General features: G+C 42.5%; 1 protein-coding gene across 1 annotated transcript in view; it reads right to left on the bottom strand.

The window, feature by feature from the left end:
* The window catches only part of KLHL4 (kelch like family member 4), a gene marked incomplete at its 5' end in the record, with an annotated part of 28,844 nt that extends 16,555 nt beyond the window's left edge, over positions 1-12,289 (bottom strand). The window contains one exon of the mRNA XM_081336949.1: positions 11,865-12,289. Coding sequence (XP_081193075.1) covers positions 11,865-12,289 — 425 coding nt within the window. The remainder of the gene's footprint in view (positions 1-11,864) is intronic.
* Positions 12,290-21,086: the final 8,797 nt, after the last annotated feature.

Genomic DNA, 21,086 nt, shown 5'->3' with positions numbered 1-21,086 from the left:
AAATAGGGAACAGTGATTGTCCTCGGTTCCAGGTGACATGGTGCAGTCTGATCCACAAAGGATAGGTTGCTGGAAAAAAAAGAAGGCTCTCAAATTTTTTCCAAGAGTTCCTCCAAGTCTCCTGTAAGTTGACAAAAATCAGAGCTCTTGCAAGTTGCATGAAGTCTCCTGAGATCTCAAATGAGGCGAGCCCATTTTCATGAGGTTTTGGTGAAATTAGATAGACAAGATTTGGGCATGTCTACGCAAAAGCTTGCAAAATTTTAACAGTGCTTCCGGAAGAGTCCTGGAGATCTCCTAAGGGAATCTACTGGCATATACTACAGATCCCCATTATATTCCTTTCTTAGAAAGGTAATTCTGATGAAGTATTAGAAAGGATTGGATAATTGTGAGCTGATGAACAACATCTTATTATGCATCCAAATATCTCAGGAGACATGCCTCCACATACAGGATAATAAATTAAACTGTGGTAGTGCTGTGCAGCTCAAATAATCTGCTTGGCTTGTCAGGTAAATAGTCAATTATGGTTTGATTAGTTGTCCAAGTCAGAAGGCTACAAAATGCAGAAGAAATATGGTAACTTGGGACCCATTGCACCAATCCAGAAGAGAAAGGCTGGGGGCTGAAAAAAAAACCTGATTTATTTGCAATTGCTGTGAGCTACTGATCTAATTATGCAAGATTCAGTAATTGTTCACCCAGCTGCTCCATTATAATTGCTTTTGCAATTAATCTTCTTTATTTTTGTAATTGCTTATACATTTTAATATCTGATTTAGGTAAGAATGATTACAAGAAAATGACTTGCCAAATGAATGGCAAAGATGGAAGACCAAAGGAATGACTGCTTTGCATAAGGAAAATGCATTTCCGTATTTGCTTGGATTCTGTGTCTGCTTTTTCAGCTCAGAAAGATCCTTTTTTAATACAGTGGGATGGATTTGCTCAAGGAATTTATGCTCGTATAAGTTTGATTTCAGAATATACTCTTTCATCCATTTAGTCCCAAGCAAACTGCAATGAACTCATGGGATTTAAAGCCAAGTTGACATATTTACTGTGTTGTTGTTTTTTTTACTGGAATTTAGAATTTCCTAGCACATTTAGCCTATATTCCCATTTGATCCCTCTGCCTCAGACGTCTGGTTGTAACGCATGGAGAGCTACTTGCATTCACATATTTAGCAGGTACAGCTAAAGTTCTATCGGGGAATATTTGTACAAATAGCATCATCATCATCATATCAAGAGCCTCGCCCAAAAATTGTTGTGGACACTAGTAATTGAGCACTAACCAGAGAAAATGCCGAGAATATGTGCAGCATGATGCACACCTCCAAAGTGATGTGTCATTTTGCAGAGGCTGTCAGAAAGGCCCACCATAATTAGAAACGGTGGTTTCCGTAGAAACAGCCTCATTGGAAAAGCAACTTGCTGTCCTGATAATACCTTTCAGGCTGTTCTTTTGATTATGCCAAAGACTGTATTTGCTGTCAAGAGAGGACATTATGGAAGTGAGGGAAGAGAGGGTTGCCAAGTGCAGCAGGAAATGCAAAACATACAAAATAAAATGAGGAATACCCAACATAAAGTCAAGGAGAGCATACTTCTCTTGTAAAAGGTAAAAGGTAAAGGTTCCCCCACACATGCATGCTAGTCGTTTCCTACTCTAGGGGCCGGTGCTCATCTCCGTTTCAAAGCCGAAGAGCCAGCGCTTGTCCGAGGACGTCTCCGTGGTCATGTGGCCGGCATGACTAGATGCCAAAGGCGCACGGAACGCTGTTACCTTCCCACCGTAGTGGTCCTATTTTTCTACTTGCATTTTTACGTGCTTTCGAACTGCTAGGTTGGCAGAAGCTGGGATGAGTAACAGGGCTCACTCTGTTACGCGGCACGCGGGATTCGACCCGCCAAACTGCCGACCTTCTGATCAACAAGCTCAGCGTCCTAACCCACTGAGCCACCGCGTCCCTTACTTCTCTTGTAGGATGAACCAAATCTTGAATAGATATACCCATGAAGCTATGAGAATCACTCTGTACATGTTCAGCATCATCCAGTTTGTAACCAGATGGGACCTGTCTCTGTCAAGTCTTAAGACTGATTGATTGAGTCTTCACGGATTGATTGATTGAGTCTTCATGGTTTGATTGATTGAGTCTTCAGATTAAGATTTGAACATGCTACAGGAGCTAATCTAATAATAAGCTAATAGTAGAAGCTCACCAATTTAGCCCCTGTTTATAAGAAGACAATTCCAATTGTTAACTTTTAGTCTTACAGTAGTTGCTGGCCGGAATTTGGCTAGGCTGTTGTGAAAACTTAATGCAAAGGAATATCTTGCCATATGGGGGGGGGGGGGAATCTCAGAATAGTCCTTTTCTCTCACTTGTGTATTTTAGCAATTCAACAGCTTGCATTCACTCTTCAGGCCCTAATTATAAAAGACACTGACTGGAATTAAGAGGCATTGGCAGCTTTGAATATTGGTGAACAGAAGGAAAGACGCCTAAATCTACACTGAAGTGTGATTTTATTTGGGATAAGAAAAACAGAAAAAGGCTGCAGGCTTGAGATGAAATGAAAAGACTGGACATTCTGTGCTGAACTGAAGGCTGATCTCACTTCTGTTAGGAAATTTGAGTTCAGAGGCAATGTTTGTTGCTAAAAATGTATAGATAAGTGAGAGGCAGATGTGCAAGAAGACTCAACATATAATCGTCCTCCAGTATTAATTTTTATTTTTTCAACCTTCCATTTATTGTGTTATTAACACAACCTTTCCTTTTTCTTTTCCTCTTCTCCCTCCCTTCTCCTCTAGGATCCTTCCTTCCTTCCTTCCTTCCCTTCCCTTCCCTTCCTCTCCCCAAATCTTGTAGAACCTTAATAATGACTAGATTTCAAGAGTCAGAACAAAGGAAAAATATACGTGGACCAAAATATATTTGTACCTTTTCCTTACTTTTATATCACTGTTGAAATAGTCATGCCAGCATGACTATTTCATGAGTTTTATTTAAAGGTTGCCCACCAGGAGTCTTTGAGCCAGAGGATAGAAATGTTGTAAATAAATAATAAACTGTGTTCCAGCCACAATTATTTTAGTTCTTTTTTTATTTATTAAGTAAATTGTCAATTATCCTGCTAAGTTGGTTGAATGATATGTCATAGATAGAAACTGGCCTTCTGTTTAATAGTAATTTTTGTGTGTTTCTAAGTGATATGGTTGCAAACTCCCAGACAAGCCAACTCTTCCGTGAAGGAGAAAAAAATGTAAGAGGGGCTGGGAAGTCTAATGGAGAGAGGGGGGGAAAAACAAAATTTAAATGTATATAAAATGTCTGAAGAACTCTCCTTGAAGCCTCCTCTGACAAAGAAGAGCATGGTGAGACATTTAGCAGAGTAGACACAGAAGGACCAAATCTTTGAACCAAAAGAAGGGCAAAATGATTTCCACCTGTTTTTGAGTTTTTGTTTGAACTGTCTTATTTATCGGAACCATGACACCTATCCCTGAAGACCTCAGCTGTTCCACCCCACTCACAAAAACACAGCTACCTTCATTTATGGATCCTATGTTTACATGGAAAAATGCCTGTCATAGGCTGATTAATTCAGGACTTGATTAATGCCTCAAGTAGCCTGGCTCAGAAATTCAGTAGAGCTCATCAGCCTTAATTATACTCAAGCAGAGCCCAATTCTCTGTATAACCATACAGAAACACTCTCATAGCCCAAGTTTGGATCTTACTTTAAACCACAACGTTCAATTTGGAAACCTGGATATCTTATGTGGACTGTATTACAACTTCTCTTCTCCTTGGATTCTGGTTGCCAATTCCAACAGACTTGACATTACTTGCATCAAACTTGGAAAACCGGAATTGAAAATAAAATTTCCTTGACAAATTTACTACAGCTGCAGATTTATAACCTTGAACTGCTTGACTTTCTGAGTTTAGTTTAAGGTGCCAAGAAAGATAACAGCCTACTATTTATTAAACTAAGTGACAGGTCAGTTTCCTATGAAACTTCGAAGTAGTTCACATGAAGCCTGTTCTTTCAAGGCTTTTTAAACAGTTAATTTATTCTTATTTACCCCAGAACTCATTGGGAAGGTCACAGAGAGCCTACAGGGAAAAAATTACAGATTCCATAGTTAAAAATAATAGCATTACAATATGGTTAAAAATAATAGCAGTGCATTTCTAAAATTCAATATTGCTCAGAACCAGACACTAATATTGGAGCATAGACATGGAAATATGTTCAAACACTAGGAAGAGTGCAGAGAAGAGCAATAAAGATGATTAGGGGACTGGAGGCTACAACATACAAAGAACGGTTGCAGGAATTGAGTGTGTCTAGTTTAGTGAATGGAAGGACCAGGGGTGACATGATAGCAGAGTTCCAATATCTAAGGAGCTGCCACAAAGAAAAGGGGGTCAACAGTTGTCCAAAACACTTGAAGGAAGAACAAGAATGAATGGAACCTCATCAAGGAGAGAAGCAACCTAGAAGTAAGGAGAAATTTCCTGACCATTAGAACAATTAACCAGTGGAACAACCTGTTTCCAGAAGCTGTGAATGCTCCAACACTGGAAGTTTTTAAGAAGAGACTGGACAGGTTTTAGTCCAGAAAGGTATAGGGTTTCCAGCTTGAGCAGCAGGTTAGATGATCTCCAAGGTCCCTTCCAACTCTTATATTTGACTAACAACACAAAGTAAGGACAACCTTCTAAAGCTCAGGACATGTTTACCAATAGCTTGTTCTTCTTTATTTATAGTTTATTTTTAGTCTCCTATAAATAGTGTAGAAATGCATGGTTCAACCATCAAACAACCTTCAATTGTCCATTAATGCTTAAGTGCTTTTAGACTGCATTTCTATAAACTGTTTTAGGTTTTCCTGAAAATGAGTGTACATTTGCCTGTTGATTGAAATCCAGTCCGGTACAAACACCATTTTGACCCACTTGCTCTTCCTGCATGCACTGGATTGTCTTTTCATTTGTGGTCTGCAGAATCTTTTTTAAAAAGTTGTTTTTTCCCAAGCGTTAACAAAATATTCACAAAGTTGAAAGAACAGTTGCAGAAATTGGGTATGTCTCTAGTCTAGTAAAAAGAAGAACTAGGGGAGATGCGAGAACAGCGTTCCAATATTTGACGGGCCACCACAAAGATTTTCCAAAGCACCAGAAGGCAGTAAAAGAAACAGGAAAGTGTAATATTACTTTCAAAACAGCACTTCTAATTGAAATCTAGAGGATAAAAAGAGAGCAAATTGGCTTAGTGGTTAAAGGACCGGGCTAGGAAGCTAGAGACTGTGAGTTCTAATCCCACCTTAGGCATGAAAGCTAGCTGGGTAACTTTGAGCCAAGCACCAGGAGACAGGGAGTTATAGTCCTGCCTTAGGCATGAAAACCATATAGGTGACTTTGGGCCAATTACCAGGAGACAAGGAGTTCTAGTCCCACCTTAGGCATGAAAGCCAACTAGGTGATTTTGGGCCAATCACCAAAAGACTGGGAGTTCTAGTCCCACTTTAGGCATGAAAGCCAGCTGGGTGACCCTGGGCCAATCACCAAGAGACAAGGTTCTAGTCCCACTTTAGCCAATAAATTTGGACCAATCACCAGGTGAATTTGGGCCAATTCTCCAGGTGATGGTGAGCTCTAGTTCCATCTTAAGCACCAAAGCCAGTTGGGTGACTTGGGTTAATCCCTCTCTCTCGGCCCATCTCACCTCACATGTAGATTGTGGTGGTTTGCCACCTTGAGTAATTTGTAAAAAAAATAATAATAAAGACAGGCTATCAATCAATAATAAATAAATAAATATTCAATCTGAAATATGTGCCCAGAAAAATATAGTGCTTTCTCTTGACCTGTATGGTTGAGAATATCACCCTGAAAGTTACTTTGTCCAGAGGCTGTTCTGCTCTGTTTAAATAATATAATGCCTACAGCAAACTAAAGATCATATATTGGCTTTTATCTGTTGTCTTTTGTCTCCGTTATTTGAACAAGCATTTCTGACTCCAGCAAGAAGAACTGCAAGGGAAGAATATCAACAGATCCAGCCACTTTTTTTTTTTAATAGAAACAGTGTACGAGGTTGGCTAGGAAACCAACTTCACAGAATATGAACAGCATGGATGGCCATGGAAACAGTGGATCTAACATATCTAGGCAAGAAAGTTGCTAGTTACTGCGACGAGGTGGACAGAAAAACAGAAGCGAAAAAACAGAAATAGAAAATCAGAAGTTACATCCACAGCGAGTGTCGATGGCTTAAAGGTGGACGTGAATGACTGCATTTATAAGAGAAAGAACCTATTAATTATTTTGTGTGTGTGGTTTTTTTTATCATTTGTAAGCCACCCGGGTTCGCCTTGTGGGAAAGATGGATAGCGTAAAGTTAATAAATAAATAATAAATCCCCATGCATTGATTGTAATATGGATCGTCCCAATAGGAATTGAGGATCAGTTCTACAAATCAGGTCCTGAGGAAAGATTGCAGTCATGGAAGGAAAGCAAAACCAAGGTAGGGGAGGAAGGCTACAAGGATGTAGTAGAAAGGTTGTTAGAAGAAGTTGCCTAGCTCGAAATTTGTGATTGATTGGTAGACAAGAAACGAGTATTCAAAGTATTTGCATCAATCCTGCCTGCGGCTGCAGAAATTTCCACTGTAAAATGCTTCTGGGGAACCTGCCCAGCGTAACATTTTTCTACACATTCTCTCTAATCTGCAGATCAACTACAGGCACACCTGTGTATGGAATGAGTTCAGGAAGGAAATTGTGGTACGCAGCAAACTAAGTCTTTCCCTGTTGCCTGCATGGGGTCTAACGGTTATGCATTCATTGTTCAACCATTAAAATGGGGTGGAAGGGGATTCTGTTTGCCCAAAACTCTTCCCCACGGCCATATTCTCTCCTTGATTGGACGAGCTGGACCAATGAATGATTACGCATCAAAAGGAAGATCACCAGCATTCTGTGCACCCCAAATACTGTATGTCCTTATAGTTAAGAGAATAACAAAATAACAGAGTTGGGAGGGACCTTGGAGGTCTTCTAGTCTGACCCCCAGCTCAAGTAGGAAGCCTATACCATTCCAGACAAATGACTGTCCAATCCCTTCTTATAAACCTCCAGTGACGGAGCACCCACAACCTCTGGAGGCCAGAGGTTCCATTGGTTAATTGTTCTCACTGTCAGGAAATTTCTCCTTAGTTCTAGGTCGGTTTTCTCCTTGGTTAGTTTCCATCTGTTGCTTCTTGTCTCAAGCAGGAGAACTTATACCATCCTGGACAAATGAACTTCCAATCTTTTCTTGAAAACTTCCAGCAATGCAGCAGCTACAGCTCTGGGCGATCAGCTGTGCCACTATCTCAGTGTCTTAAATCAGTACTGAATTTGCATAGGTCAGGGGGTCTTCAGACTTGGCCCTTTTATGACTTGTGGACTTCAACTCCCAGAATTCCTCAGCCAGCTGGACTTCAACTCCCAGAATTCCTCAGCCAGCGGGCCTGGCTGAGGAATTCTGGGAGTTGAAGTCTACACGTCATAAAAGGGCCACGTTTGAAGATCCCTGGCATAGGTGAATCCCATTAACGCCACCCATAAGAGCATATGCTGTTTTATATATATATAAAGGAATATTTTAATGCCATACAGGATACCTTTCTGAATGGCAAGGTTACTGTTTCCATACAGCGATGGATATTTCACGGTTCTCTTTTTGATAAGCCTAGCTGACTCCAAAGAAACAATCATCTCTTCCTTTTTACTTCATTGCCCAGATTTTTTTTTCCTTGAGAACATCTGATGAAAACTAAGGATCTGATCGTAAGTATTTGTGACAATAAGTCAAGATGGTTTTCCTGGTAAATTGCTATTCCAAATAGGAGAGGGGGGGGAAATAGATCTTTTTTATTATTATTTAAAAAGTGTGACAGTGTTCTAACTTCAATAAACATTCTTCACATGTCTCCCTTTTGTTATAGATAAAAGCACAATAAACTATTGATTTCATTATCCAACACGGAGAGAACAGAAGCTAAAACTGTCACGGGTCTTTGAGCATTATTTTCTGAAAGTGAGGTACGTGTGCGTTTAACCTTCTGGGTCTCGTACTGCTAGTCTGCAGACTCAGGATTTAATGATTTTTTACATAGTCAACCCTGACCTTATTTGGATGCTGATTAGAAGTCATTATGGAGACTGAAATAAGATTACGCTTCTATTAGTTTGTGGGTCCAATTCAATGTCACCTGTATGGAAAATACAGATGTGACCTGGAATTGAAATGGGTTTCAATTCCACACATCTGATCAGTATCTGAACTTCTCTAGTCGTGAACATCTCGGGTCTGTTTGACATTAAAGCTTCTCAAGTTCATTCACGTCTTTATGGCTACATCTCTACCCTCCTAGCCTTTCAAAGGATGAAATGGGTGGGAAAACTCCTACTTCTTGGGGGTAGACCAGACATGTCAAACACAAGGACCGGGGGGCAGATCCGGCCCGCGAAGTGGTTTCATGCGGCCCGCGAAGCCATTCTGGAAACAGTGAGGGAATGGCCCCCACTGCCTTGGCCCTGGCCCAGAGACCCTCAGATCTGACCCACTCCTGCCCAGGCCCCCATAGGCACCCTTGATGCGAACAATGTAGAGCTGGCCACGCCCACTGAGTAGGCCATACGCACTTTAGCCACGCCCACCCAGTAGGCCACGCCCACCCAGGCCATACCCACCCGGCCCCCTGAGGGCAACTGCACTGCTGATGTGGCCCTCAATGAAATTGAGTTTGACACCCCTGGGGTAGACGAATCCACGAGTGGAGTTCACGTCCTAATTGTCCTTTTGAACTGAGAAGAAACAGTGGAAAGGTTGACCAATGAGACAGCTGTTGCCTCAATGCTTCCTTAGTCCACCTCCCACAGGTTTCTGATTGGGAGAAAATAACCTTGAAGTAGATGAGCCTTAGATTTCACTGGCTTCTTCAAAAAGTCAGATCAGTTCCCAGGTTTTCCTACTTTTCTACTTCTCCTGGAAACGCTCCAGTTTCGGCAAACCAACAGGGAAAGGGAATTCCTGAAAAGTGACTCAGAACGAAAGAAAACTTCAAGGGATGTTCTGGATGAACAGATGACATCATTCTCAGATGATCTTCTAAAACCACCAGAACATTTTGCCTGAGTGAAGCTTCATGAGGCTTTCCGCCAAGACTTACTGCACCCTGTCGGAACTCTCTACCACAAAGCCATCTAGAATGGCATGGAAAGTAGCATTTAGAAAGAACGGTTATCTACAGCGCTGCAAGATAAAGCCACACGTCTCTGTAGCCCAGCATCCTGCATGCACAGCAACCAGTTATGTACCCAAAACTTTATGGCTATTTCTCATGATCATTCAAAGCAAAATGACGCCCACAGAAGGCGTCCAAACCTACACAATGATAGGAACGATATCATGGACCAAGCTTTGGTACGTACATGAACAAAAAAGCTTTGGTTTGGATCATGTACCAACCCTGCCACTGATATACCATGGAAGTCTAAGATGTCCCAATTTTGCCTTTAAATTAAATATTTTTTGCTAGCGTTTAAGTCACTGGCTGCCTTCACATCAGGCAATCACCTTACTGAACTAACTCATTTTTCTGGATTTACGCAATGCATTGAATTATCAATGAACCAGCTGGTCATTAATTTGACTGTTTTTAAAGCCCTCTAAGAGTGGCCACCTTAGTGGCTTGTGGCAGGGAGTCCCATCAGCTTGCCTGAAGAACTACTAAAGGGACTTTCTTTTATCTGTCCAGGCTCATGACAGACTGCAAGGTATGGTCTTGTGAAGTCAAAAATTACCCTAGTCCACGGGTAGGCAACCTTGGCTCTTTTATGACTCATGGACTTCAACTCCCAGAATTCCTGAGCCAGCATGGCTCAGCTTGGAAAGCTCTCCCTTTCCCCTCAGCATGGCTGGCTCAGGAATTCTGGGAGTTGAAGTCCACGAGTCATAAAAGAGCCAAGGTTGCCTACCCCTGCCCTAGTCTATATCCATCTTTGATTTCACATTTTCATCCCTTGCTGACATTTCCTGTTTGCCAGCAAAATTTGAACTATCAAAAGAGGGGCAGAAGTGATGGTCCTGATTTGCTAATCGTTGAGAAGGCTGCTGTAAAAACACAGTCAAATAATAATAATAATAAAAAAACAATGGAGCTGTACATTTATCATACCCATAAAGGGAGATTTTTGATCCCTCAAATTTAGCATAGGATTTGGTAGGTGGATAAAAAAAGAAGCACAGAGATAGCTGTGGGTATACTAGAATCCTGAAAAAGGATTTTTTGTTTGTTAACAGCAAAGTTGTTGCTCCGCTAAGTTTGCCCTGTCACACATTTCAAGTCCTATTGAATCCTGAAGACGTTTAACTTGATTCCAAGAAGCTCCGTCCAAACTTAAGTATGCAATTCTGCAATAGGGAACCAGCCTTTAGCTTCATCTCACAGCAAATTGCCCTGGAGCTGAACACAGTTTTTGAACGTGCAGTAAATCTTTGTAAAGCTGTGTCTCAGCCCAGTTCAAGGTTAATTATATTTTATCAATGAGGCAATGGACAGCTGCAGCAAGATCAAAAGCAGGAAGCATACATACATCTGTACAAACACGGTGCGTATGTGTGTAGTGTGTGTGTGTGTGTGTGTGTGTAGGTGTAAATATGTTGGTGTCTATAATGCTGAGTATCCCAGCGTGCTCCTTTCATTCAAATGCCTACAAAGGACAATTTGCAACTGGTTTATTTACCCAAGATCAAATGCTCTGCCGAGCTACTGAAAACGCTATGAGAAGAAGCAAGGGATAGAAACAGATGAAGCAGGAATATTTTCCACCCCACCCCCACACCAGGCACAAAACACAACCCAATTTTGCACAGCACAAAAATCCTTTTTTTTAATGCCTTGTTTACGTTGCTACAGAGGAAGCGAGTATTTCAGCTCAATTTAGTTTCATTTAAAGAGCAAGGAACTGGGTCGAAAGCCCATCTTTTCAAGAGCCAATGCTTTGGACACCTGGCTTTAATTCCACCCCTTCAGGTTGTGTGTGTGTGACGCAGCCATGAATTCGTCCTCTTTTCCTCTCCTGACTTCAAACCCTCCCTTCACTGTAGTTCTGGAGTCCAATTACAGACTGTAGACCAGGGGTGTCCAACCTTGACAACTTTAAGACTTGTGGACTTCAACTCCCAGAATTCCCCAGCAAGCAAAATTCTGGGAGTTGAAGTCCACAGGTCTTAAAGAAGTCATCACCTCGGTGTAGACTTTTGGGAGGGGGAGCGAGAGATCTTTCCATGGGTACTTCATCTTGAGTCACCATACTGCTGTTAATCTATACATAAAAAGGTAAAGGTAAAGGTTCCCCTGCACAAGCGTGCTAGCTGTTTCCAAATCTAGGGGCCGGTGCTCATCTCCGTTTCAAAGCCGACGAGCCAGCGCTTGTCTGAGGACATCTCCGTAGTCATGTGGCCGGCATGACTAGACGCCAAAGGCGCACGGAGCGCTGTTACCTTCCCACCGTAGTGGTCCCTATTTTTCTACTTGCATTTTTACGTGCTTTCGAACTGCTAGGTTGGCAGAAGCTGGGACGAGTAACAGGCGCTCACTCTGCTACGCGGCACTCGGGATTCGACCCGCCAAACTGCCGACCTTCTGATCGACAAGCTCAGCGTCCTAACCCACTGAGCCACCGCGTCCCTTATATATCTTACCCTAAAACGTCAGGATAGATTCCCACCCAACTGGTTATTTTTAGGTGCAAGAGTTTGAATTGTGAAGTCAAAAAGGGCTTACCTTTTGACTGACTCATGGCTGTCCTCTTCAGTAATCATCTGTAACTCCTGGCTGCTTCTGTGGCCCTCTCCTTTCTCGGCCAGATCTGGGCTTCCCGTTGTTTTTGGCGTCTCCTCAGTTACCTGCAGAGGTGTGGGAAGGCTCTCATGGGGGCAGGTAGAAGCCGGCTGCTGAGCCAGAGGAGTCAGGCTGGGTCCTGGCACCAGGAGGTTAGGATGCAGAGGGTTGTTGTTCTTTTTCAGCCGACTCCTGTCCCAGGAGTGATTCTTCAGCCTGTTTTGAACTGAGGTCCCTCGATGTTCATATCCTTCCTGTTGCAGCCAGACTCCGGGGCTGGTGGCGTTCTGAGATGGATGGCTAAACCATCTCCAGCGTAGCCTCAAGATCTGTTTCACATCAAATTCCTTTTTTCCGGAGACTGACATCTTGGCAAGCTGAAGGTTATTTATACAGAGATAGAGATAGAGATATAAAAGGAAAGGCAGTCCTGCAATCAAGGAAGCAAGCAAAAAAGAAAAGAAAAGAAAGTGTGTTATTCTAAGAAAAGGAAATAGGATCCTGTTTATCTTCTGAGTTCCTCAATCGCTGGTCTCCATCCCCCTCAGATAGGTCTGACTTTGCTTCTCTCCTTTTCGTCCTCTGTTTGCAGGTCTTCCACAGTTCGGCTACTACTTGGAAGAACCTCACTCGCTGTAGCAGTGGGGTGAATCCATCCTGGGGAAAGGATGAGGTCAGATCTTAAACAACTCATTCAGCTCAGCTTCCAAGCGAGCATCTGCTGCTGCTGCTAGATTCTCTCCCTGTCTCTCGGTCTCTCGCGCACTCTCACACAGAGCTTTGTCGCACGGTGCTGTCAGATATATAACCTCCCCTGCTATCATCCTAAGGGATCTGTCTCTGCATCTTCGGTGGCTCGTTTTTTAAAAAAAACAAACCAGAAAAAGAAAGCAATTCGTATTTATACCACCTGGACATCCAGACCCTGTGACACGCATACTTCTTCCTCCCCAAAAATTGAAACTAGAAAGCAACCTCTCTCTCTTTTTTTTTCTTTTGCATCAGAGTTCAAACCTTAGTTAAGCTTACCTGCTGCTAAACTCCATCTATTTTACCCAGCTCTGCCTGGCTGCAATCTTGCCTGCACACACACACACACACACACACACACACCCCACACACTTCCCTCCTCTCTCCAATTCTAATTTTGGCTTGTTAGCAAAAGGCCTCTTGAAATGGATGAGGTTTATTTTTCGAGTCAAGATGGGTTTTAATGGGAGAATGGTTTTATGGGGCTTTAAAAAAAAATAGATTTACTAACAATGGGCTCTCTAGAGGTTCAACCTCCCTTTGAGCCTATTCTGCAGTCCAGGAACCTCTCTGTGAATTATAAAATAAGTGGAAATACATCATATAATGTTACCTTAAATGAAAGAGACAGCATTTAAAAACCATGACATGCTTTTGCATAAAATCAATTTCTCTCTCTGTCTCTCTCTTTCTCCAACCCCCACCCCCACCACCTCCACTGAGTTTCTAGATGCAGATTTGTACATTTACCATAGAAAGTGAGGCAGGGGAAGACCCAGAAGACACCCCCCCCCCCCCGCCGCCGCCTTCTCCACCCCATCCGAAGGATCATATCAGTTGAAAGCACAACACAGTTTCCTGGCTGCGTGCCTATGTACACATCCTTCTCATCCACTCTCTTAAATGAACACACATACTCCTCATCTATGGGAGGGATAAAAACATGTGGCCCTCCAGATGTTAATAAACTACAACTCCCAGTATTCCTCACTCTGGGCCATGGAATTTCAACTTGGCAATCTCCTGGAATCCCAAAGATGCTTTTCCCAAAGGCAACTGGATTTTCTCGGCAGTTTCAAAGGGGAAAAAAAACAAGAAAGTCCAGTTGATTTTTTTAATTATTATTATTATTATTTTTGGAAAAAGCACCTTTGGGACAATCGCCTTGCTGACTGAGAATCTCCATAGACATTCAACAACCTTGAGTTTTTGCAGGGCTAGCTGGTTTGAGGGCTTCCCCTTCAAGACAGGCATCATGTTGTTTGGGATACTTGAATTATTCAGTATGAGGTAGGTTGTCTTAGCACTTGGATCCAGAACCACAAAGAAATCTCAGGGTTCTAGACTAGATTAGCTAGTCAAAAACCCTCCAAGAAGAGAATAGGATAAGAGTGCCAAGAATGGTTGAGTCCACAAAGTCCTTTGATCTTAACTCAAGAGAGAAACCATTCATTCATTCATTCATTCATTCATTCATTCATTCATTCATTCATTCATTCATTCGATTAATTAACTAATGCATCTCTGTGCTATAGACTATAGAGCAGAGGTCTTCAAACTCGGCCCTTTTATGACTCATGGACTTCAACTCCCAGAATTTCTCAGCCAGGCATGCTGGCTGAGGAATTCTGGGAGTTGAAGTCCATGAGTCATAAAAGGGCCGAGTTTGAAGACCCCTGCTATAGAGTGTGGTGGCTCATGAGGTTAGAATGCTGGGTTGACCATCAGCAGCCTTGTGTTTGAGACCCGTTGCTGCTGTGGGTAAGGGTGAGCTCCCGTCACATGCTCTAGCTCCTGCCAACCCAGCAGTTCAAAAGTGGGCGAGCGTGAGGAGATTAATGGGTACAAGTCCAGTGGGTAATTTCATGGGGACATGAAAGGAACCCCCGACTGGGCATCCCCTGGATGGCGGTGATGTCACCGGCAAATCCTTTCACCGCAGAAGCACTTTGGCGCTTTTGACCCAGGAAAGAAAAGAAAAGAAAAGAAAATCTCTGCGGTTGGAAAACGGTGGCGTGCAAAAGGAAAACCAGGATCCTTATGTGTAATAAATATCCTTCGTACCACTTGTGAATAAAGTCCTCTTTGTGAGTAGGAAGCATTAAGGCCATCAGTGATGACCTACATCTATAACATGGATGGGCGAGAATCAAGAAGTAAAACTTTTAAAACCTTGATTGGAGGAACTTTTTTTTCACATAAAGCTGACAAAGCTGGAGGTGAGTTGCTGGAATAAAATCTGTTGGTTTGTACTCCCCCCCCCCCTTATTTTTGGTAACAAGATATTTCTTCGTCGTCTGTACTTTGACCTTCACAGTTTATAGCTTAGACTTTAGGTAAGCCTGATTGATTATGGTTTATTCAATAAGCCACCGTTTGGAACAAAATTGAGAAATCCGTCTTTGTGTTTTGGATGTTCTTCGGCCTTGGTTTCTGTTAAGCACATGCAACTTCAATTGAAGGGAATAATCCTATCTTCTGGCTCTCTCTCCTTCGAGTATTCCTAAACTGGGTTACAAAAAATTAACCCTCCCTGTATTGACGATCCAATTTTTTATTTTTAATGAAAAAGAGACTCCATAGAAGGTTTGGTGCATATTTTAGAAAGCGGGGCAAAAAAAGACAACAACGTATTTGTGTGGAGAAGGGACAATAAGGGAAACATCACTATAATTATATCTCCAAGCCAGTTTTTGTGCCTCCTCAACTAGCTTTAAGCAAGAGGCTAGATTAATTTATTGATGTGGGAACTGAAACCAGCCTATAATCCTAGTTTGTGGTTCAATGTACTATGCAATCTCAGGTTATTGGATTCTTCCCATTAACCATGATTAGCTATCAACAGAAGAGAATTTTTGTACCTCAGGCTTGAGCTGCAGGGTCCTTGGTGCTCTCTGAGCTTGGTTGTTTTCTTGCAGACATTTCATGATCCCACTAGGTAATGTCATCAGTGCTAGAAGAGAGAGGGGTGTGTGGAGAGGAGGAGGAGGAGGAGGAGGAGGAGGACTGTGAGGTTCTTGGTGCTCTCTGAGCTTTGTTTTCTTGCAGACGTTTCATGGCCCAACTATGTAATGTCATCAGTACTAGAAGAGAGTGGGGTGTGTGGAGAGGAGGAGGAGGAGGAGGAGGAGGAGGAGGACTGTGAGGTTCTTGGTGCTCTCTGAGCTTTGTTGTTTTCTTGCAGACATTTCATGACCCAACTATGTAATGTCATCAGTACTAGAAGAGAGAGGGGTGTGTGGAGAGGAGAAGGAGGAGGAGGAGGAGGAGGACTGTGAGGTTCTTGGTGCTCTCTGAGCTATGTTTTCTTGCAGACATTTCATGGCCCAACTATGTAATGTCATCAGTACTAGCATGAAAGATTTTTAAGAAAATAACCCAGCTTAGAAACCACCAAGGGCCCCACATGTGAGGTATATCACAGTGTAGCATTTTATGGCCAACAGAGCCATTACAGGAAATGCACCATGCCAGCAACTGAGCAGTGTCTTGCTGAACGTCGATTTCTTTCTCGTGTGCTGTTTTGTGACTCTTGCGAATCTGACCCGGAACAAGCACGTTGACCACTTTAAACCATCACAAAGAATGTAAAAGCAGCCAGCTCAAGCTCCTGTCTGCTTTCAGGAAGATTTTTCATACAGCTCTGTGCTCTCTCTCTCTCTCTCTTGCCGAGGACGTCTATTTTCTTTGGAGTAATTTCAAGCTGTGACCTGAGCTAGTTATTTTATAGCAGAGTTGGTCTGGAAATATCATCTATTGCCAAATACTGCAATGAGAAATATTGGATTTGCAGCAAAGGGGAAAGGTAGGAAAGGTAGGTAGGTAGGTAGAGCATAGAGACTGTTTTAAGAAATAAAGGAAAAGAGAATTCAGTCTGGACATTTATTTTTTTTTCTGCAAATGTCTTTCTCTCTCTTGCTCTCTTTCTCTCTCACACACACACTCACAAACACACACGAATGCCTACTTACACACATATGTACATCCCTCTAACTTAACTTGCTTGTTAAAAAAAGAAATAAAAGAGTAAAAAAAAAATAAGAGCCAATTTCCCAAAATAAGGTCTTTTTGCAGCTATACAAGGACAACCCTGTATCTGCCTGTTGGCCTTCGTGGTCAAATAGCAAAGGCAAGGTACATAAGAGCTGTGCTTACGCAGTGAAAAATCATGGTTAGCTGAATAGCAATTTGCCCTGGGTTTAGATTAACACAACCTTTGCACGAGGAAACCACACTCTCTGGATCTGCAACACAGAGGTAGCTTCTTCCTTATATTTTAATCAGGCGCGGGTCAAAGAACAGATAAAGCACACACTGGACCCTAACATTGTCATAGGATTTGTTTCATTCTTGTGTGTCAGAGTATCTTGGAACCGTCTGGCTGTTGAGCCCTTGAAGACTTTGGCACTGCAGGGCCCAGCAAGCCATATCTGTAGACTATTTAGCAAAGCAGGCTTCAGCAAGTAGTGTGGCCCACACCGAGCATCGATCTGAAAGCCACTGAGGCAAAACCCTAATGTAGCACTAAATTGATGCAACGTGTCGAGCCAACTCAACTGCCTCAAAGCTTCAATGGCCATTTGCACAGGCACACAGCCTCTGTTTTTGTTTGTATCCCGCCTTTATGATTTTTAGAAATAACTCAAGGCAGCAAACATATCTAACACTCTTTCCTCCTCCTATTTTACCCCACAACACCAACCCCGTGAGGTGAGTTGGGCTGAGAGAAAGGGACTGGCCCAAAGTCACCCAGCCAGCTTTCATGACTAAGGCAGGACTAGAACTCACTGTCTCCTGGTGATTGGCCCAAAGTCATGCAGCCGGCTTTCATGGCTAAGGTGGGACTAGAACTCACCGTCTCCTGGTGTTTGGTCCAAAGTCTCCCAGCTGGCTTTCGTGCCTAATGTGGGACTAGAACTCACCGTCTCCTGGTGATTGGCCCAAAGTCACCCAGCCGGCTTTCATGGGTAAGACAGGATTAGAACTCACCGTCTCCTGGTGACTGGCCCAAAGTCACCCAGCTGGCTTTCATGACTAAGGCAGGACTAGAACTCACCATCTCCTGGTGATTGGCCCAAAGTCATGCAGCCGGCTTTCATGGCTAAGGTGGGACTAGAACTCACCGTCTCCTGGTGTTTGGTCCAAAGTCTCCCAGCTGGCTTTCGTGCCTAATGTGGGACTAGAAGTCCCAGTCTCCTGGTGATTGGCCCAAAGTCACCCAGCCGGCTTTCATGGGTAAGACAGGATTAGAACTCACCGTCTCCTGGTGACTGGCCCAAAGTCACCCAGCTGGCTTTCATGACTAAGGCAGGACTAGAACTCACCATCTCCTGGTGATTGGCCCAAAGTCCCCCAGCTGGCTTTCATGACTAAGGCAGGACTAGAACTCACCGTCTCCTGGTGATTGGCCCATGACTAAGGCGGGACTAGAACTCTCAGTTTTGTGGTGATTGGCTCAAGGTCACAACAGCTGGCTTTCATGGCTAAGGTAGCCTGGAGCCTTAACCACTAGACCAAACTGGCTCTGTTAGAATAAATCCATTGAATAGGTTCAAAATGACTGGCAAATTTGAGACTCAGATTTCATCTTTTGTGGTTTGCACGCTCCTGGAAACTCAGAAATATTGGCTGTGTCCTCACATAAAGCTAATTAATGGTTTATTGAATAAACCACAACGGTCTGGATTCTCCCAGTATGGTAACCCATAAAATGCCGGCAAGCCACAACAGTTCTGTTAACAGAACATGCTAAGGCAACTCAGACTACAGAATGGATATATAGGGAACGGTTGCTGGAATTGGGTATGTGTAGTTTAATGAAGAGAAGTGTGAGGGGTGACATGATAGCAGTGTTCCAATATCTCAGGGGCTGCCCCAAAGAAGAGGGAGTCAAGCTATTCTCCAAAGCACCTGAAAGCAGGACAAGAAGCAACGGATGGAAACTAGTCAAGGAGAGAAGCAACCTAGAACTAAGGAGAAACTTCCTGACAGTTAGAACAATTAACCAGTGGAACAACCTGCCTCCAGAGGTGGTGAATGCTCCAACACTGGAAGTTTTTAAGAAGAGACTGGACAGCCATTTGCCTGAAATGGTATAGGGTTTCCTGCCTGAGCAGGGGGTTGGACTAGATGACCTCCAAGGTCCCTTCCAACTTTATATCATCATCATCATCATTATTATTATTATTATTATTATTATTATTATTATTATTATTATTATTATTATTATTATTATCTGTGTGATGGGTAAAACTAACAGCACAAAATAAGAAGTGTAGCACCCACAAATAATGATAAGATTTGAAGGCCATTATACACATACATATACACATCTTTGGTGTGAATATATGAATTGTTCAAAAGTCATGGCTGTCTCAAGCATCTCTGACATCTGTTTTATACAGGTTTAATTTTCAGAATTCCTGCAAATCAGGATTAGAGGTCTATTAAAGTTCGGCTTCTTAGAAGCCTTTGATGTTCTTTAACAATTGTTGAGAGGTTCAACGATTTTTCCAGGTAAAAAGGAGATGCTATGCACTCGAACTGACTTTGCTAAACCACCTTGCTGTTATTTTTCTCCATACCCGCAGTAAATGATCTGTACTGTATATGTTGTATTCTTTTTAATCTCCAAAAAGAGCCCCTCCCCCCCAAAAAAGGTAGCACCTGAAAAGCATTTTGAAGGATGCATTTACCTCCCAGGCATCTTCGACTTTTGCACAGAATTCATCACATACTCTCTGCCAGCTTCTCTTTCTGGCAAACAATTACATTTTTCATAAATGAATTACCTGTCTGCACGCCGTTTGTTTCTCGTATGGAGCAACTGCATGTCCCTTGTTTGATTTATGACCAAATCCTTCAGTACATTGGTGTAAAAGAGCACATTTGTACGCTGTCATTCGATTTTACTGTTTCCCTATTGTCTTCAGATGTCTATTTTAATCTTTTAGATTCCCTAGCATCATTTTTTTTCAGGGCGGTTGACATTGGATTGAGTTGGTAATGTTGTCAGACTTTGAATTAAGCCATCCAAAATTTGAGGAAGTTGTCAAAAAACAAGAACAGCGGCGCAAAACCCTTAGAGCTATTCTTTTTATTTGGATCTCAAAACACGGGAAAAGCAATCCTACCAGGAAAATAATATAGAAGAAAAATTGGTTAATACATATATTGGTGAAAGGAAAAAAAACCCACAATGTAAGTTCCAGGCTCTTAGTTGGGCCTGCTCTTAAATTTTTGCTCTGGGTCTGTTTTGTGTCTTCTGGCATTGTGTATTTGTTCTTTGGCTCATCTCTTCATTTGTGCCTTCTTGTGTCCTAGAAGGATCTGGTGCTATCTGAAGACTAGTCAACCAGTGAAATTTCAGCGAAGCTGAACTACAGTTCCCAGCCTGCCTCACCACTGATTATGTTTCCTAAGCATGCTGGGGACCATAATTCAATGATATCCAATCTCCATTGGTTTGCTGTTCCTGCGTTCCCTCTTTATTGACATTGAGGATTTGATCTGATTTTTGATTGGATTTGACTTGATTTATATAACTAGCCATCTCACTTAAGTGATCCTGGACAGCTCACAATCATTAAAAAACAAACAACCAAATTCTGTGCTTCTGCTTCAAGATGTACTGACTTAATTCAGTGTGGGCTAAAATGTGGTTTACTCAGTAAATTAAAATAAACAGCTGGCTTTGGACAATGCACTGAGGACCTGGATCTGAAGCACACTCGATGCAACCCCTAATATCGCAAAGTTTCTGATGCAATTGCTCTCTAAGGCATGACGAACTTCAACTGCTCTGTTGACCAAGATTCAACCCGCTTGGTTTGATTTGAGCTTAATATATTGTATAAAAAAAACCCTCCCCCCCAAAAAATGTGGTTTAGACAGGAAACTACAGTTCAACGCACAATAGCTCAGGGTGATCTTTGAACCCAGATCTATGTGGAATTTTGTTTTAGAAAGAGCTATTCATTTCACTCAGGCTATGATTAACAGATGCATCTTCACCCATGCCTTCTGTTATGTGTGAGAAACGGTCTACCCCGTTGGTCATTGGCAATATAAGAAAGCTCAGAGTGGCCTTGTGGTATTTAACATATCTGGACATTGAGAAGCATCTTAGCTTTCCATTCTGACCTCTGACTTGGATTACTAATAGTTGGAGAGTTGTCAATTATACAAAAGGCTTCTGAGGTAGCCCTGAACTGAGCTTCTAGGGGTGTTTGACAGTTGTCATGGTTGATCTTCAGTCAACCGCTTGGTTAAGTCTTGACGGAATAAGTACACATTGCTAAGTCAGTCAATCTCTCCGTCCTCCTAGTTGTGACTTCGGGGCACTCGGTCCCAGAAAATGCCTTTGCTAAAGGAAGCTTCTGATGCAAATCATTTAGGCAGCTGTCAAATTCTAAG

The sequence above is a fragment of the Vipera berus genome, assembly GCF_964194415.1.
Source record: "Vipera berus genome assembly, chromosome: 11".
NCBI classification, from domain to species: Eukaryota; Metazoa; Chordata; class Lepidosauria; order Squamata; family Viperidae; genus Vipera; species Vipera berus.
Note: the sequence above shows the minus strand (reverse complement) of the source record. Positions and strands in the feature narration are given on the sequence as shown.